At 39.9% G+C, this 2,664-nt stretch overlaps 1 protein-coding gene across 3 annotated transcripts in view; it reads left to right on the top strand.

The window, feature by feature from the left end:
* LOC110983302 (PC3-like endoprotease variant B) overlaps window positions 1-2,664 on the top strand; it is a 35,491-nt gene that overhangs the window by 4,732 nt on the left and 28,095 nt on the right. For all 3 annotated transcript variants that reach the window (XM_022242448.2, XM_087146234.1, XM_022242446.2), the window contains one exon: window positions 501-697. In XM_022242448.2, the coding sequence (XP_022098140.2) occupies window positions 515-697 (183 nt within the window). In that variant the 5' untranslated portion in view covers window positions 501-514. The remainder of the gene's footprint in view (window positions 1-500; window positions 698-2,664) is intronic.

The raw sequence follows: 2,664 nt of genomic DNA, 5'->3' as shown, positions 1-2,664 counted from the left end.
GCTAAAATGGCTTCATTCTTGATATGGCCTTGCTACATGTACGTTAAATTCTCTCTCGTTGCTATCCACGTCTTTCAACTTGAGTGAGCAGGTGACAAATTGTTCACATCTGACTCGTAAAAACAATTGAGAACTACATGTACACTCTTTTCAGTCTCGATGACGTTACACGCATCTGGACCTGTTAAAGTTAAAAATGACAGCAAGACTTTGCAGTTACAGTTGAAATAATGAAATTGAAAAAGCCAGTCCAAAATCAGTTTTAAAAAAAACATTTCCATTGGGCTAGTGAAAATTTATGAGCAAGTAAAACAACATACGTGTAGGTTAACTTGCCCGACGGGCTGACAAAGCCCATGTGAGTGGAATTCTCTGGTGAAAAAAACATACAAAGAAGAACAGATTTTAGCACCAGTCCTGATCATTCACACGGCAGATAAGGTAAACATTCTGCGACGACGTTGCAATTTTTTTTTGTTTTTGTATTTGTGATCCATCAGAGCTGACCTCCAAGATGGGGTTGCGTGCCCTGTCTCCCCTTCTGTTGGTCATCGCTACACTCTTGGGCGGGACAGCCACCACCGACAACTTTGGCGAGGAGCGGGAGTTTCACAATGAGTGGGCGGTGGAGGTACCAGGAGGGGAGGAGGTGGCGAGGGAAGTGGCCGAAGAATTTGGCTTTACGTTTGGCCGAAGAGTAAGTTCACCTCGAAGGATTTATCAAAAGGAAAAGTTAGAAGTTTGGCAAACTAGCGTACACCGCGTGTAAAGTTTATCGGGACGAGAGGTCTTTTTTTTCTTTTGCAGTGCATGATGGGAGGAAGTGGTATCACTTGACCACAATAATTTCTCCATTTGACCTGGAAATTTTTCTGTAGAATAACAATGAGTTTACAGGTATTTATAAACAAGGAGACTGTACAACTTCTGTTGGCGTTCGTATTGAATTTTACCAGTGAAGGATGACTAGTGTGGATGATTTCACATGGATCAGTGAATGCAAGATGTCCATGAAGGGTTCTTGTAGTGAAAATATGAGCTTTGTGAACATGCCGTATGTGTAGCGTGCTGTAATGAGAAGTGATACAATTCTTTTAAAACAGTGGTGAAAAAAGTAGTAAAAATAATTCCATTTTCTAGACAAGTCAGCAGTCCTGTATGGGTCTTGAATGTCCCTTATTTGTACATGTAGCATACAGTGCAGTGGTCATGTTTCTCCACCTGTTTTTTTTACGTACATGTACATGTAAGACCATTTCAGTGTTGAGGATTCAGCCGAATTTCCAGCCCAAGCAAATGCTTCAAAGTGTACATAAAGTGTAATGTTACTGTTCCACCCACCTTTCCAAACAAAGTGACTGTACGAGAGTCATTTGATCTCTTTTCAATGAAATATACGCAGTTGACATGGTTGAGTGCAGAAGTGGCATATTTGGGCATGGCTGTGTAATTTATACACTGAGCCATATGGAATTACTCCCCTCTCCCCACATACTTGTATTTTTATACCCAGCAAGAAATGAGACCGAGGGGTACCCCCCCCCAACATGTCCAATCCCTATACACATTCCAGACTATTGTTACTTAACACATCCCCCCAAGATGTCTGAAAGGAATTCCCCAGGTTCCTGCGAGACAATGACCAACACAAAGCAGGGGGGGGTTTCTCCGTCTCATACCTTGCTGCATATGTGTATTTTCTACCTACCCAGGATGTCCCCATCAATAGCCTACTCCGGATTTGTACATACATGTATTCTGTATACATACACATTTACATACAGGTACATGTACACGTATTTATAGAGTAAGTCTCTCAGATGGATGTCATACTAAAGTATATGGTGTATACTCTTGCTGTAGTTAAATACCGTACCATGATCATAAATATTCAAAAGAATCTAGTTTTCTGTGGAATAGATTCAGAGTGGAAGGGAGAAATGCATGTATTTTAATACATGCTTTGGACTGATGGTGCTTAGGCAGACAGAATGTCAGGAGCTGACCTTTATCTTTGGCCATGTTGGTGGTGTTGGCTGTCTTGTTTTACGGAAAAATGCATTGTATACTTGCTTAAGGTCATTTACAGTCCTTGTTCATGAGGGACAGATGTAAACAGTCATTCATGTAATAACCTATTGCAGATATGAATGATCAAATCAAATGGATAATCAAATGGCTAAAATAACCGGATTCTTTACGTTATAAAAAGTACAACATTTATGTAAGGCTAATTCCAGAAATTTGGGCTCCAAAAGTGTGACATTTTTGCATCCCTGTTGCATCTGACCTTTGTTTTTTGACGTACCTGCAGTGACATGTAGAAATATCACAAGAACTGGTTTCAAACTATTACTATTTGTTTGGCAGGTAATTTGCATTAATTCATCAGTCTTGGAAATTAGAAAATGTGTTCTGAACTTACAAAATCGTTTGCCGGATGTTACAGGGACACAGAAAGAAAAATTGGACCCCAAATTTATAGAATGACAAATTGAAATAGGGCAGTTTTTCTGTCTGAAAAAAGTTAGTTCCGTCGGACATTGTTTCAATTGTTCTTTTAAAGGAACTTGATTGAAAAATACATATACCGAGTGTTCAGTCCATCTACCGGGTACTGGTATAGTACGCTGTACATGTTGGGGAAATTTTTGGTTTTGGGCT

This window comes from Acanthaster planci, linkage group LG15 (assembly GCF_054643075.1).
Source record: "Acanthaster planci isolate LZ-2023a linkage group LG15, COTS_SCS, whole genome shotgun sequence".
Lineage (NCBI taxonomy): Eukaryota > Metazoa > Echinodermata > Asteroidea > Valvatida > Acanthasteridae > Acanthaster > Acanthaster planci.
This window is presented reverse-complemented; position numbering and strand designations above follow the sequence as displayed.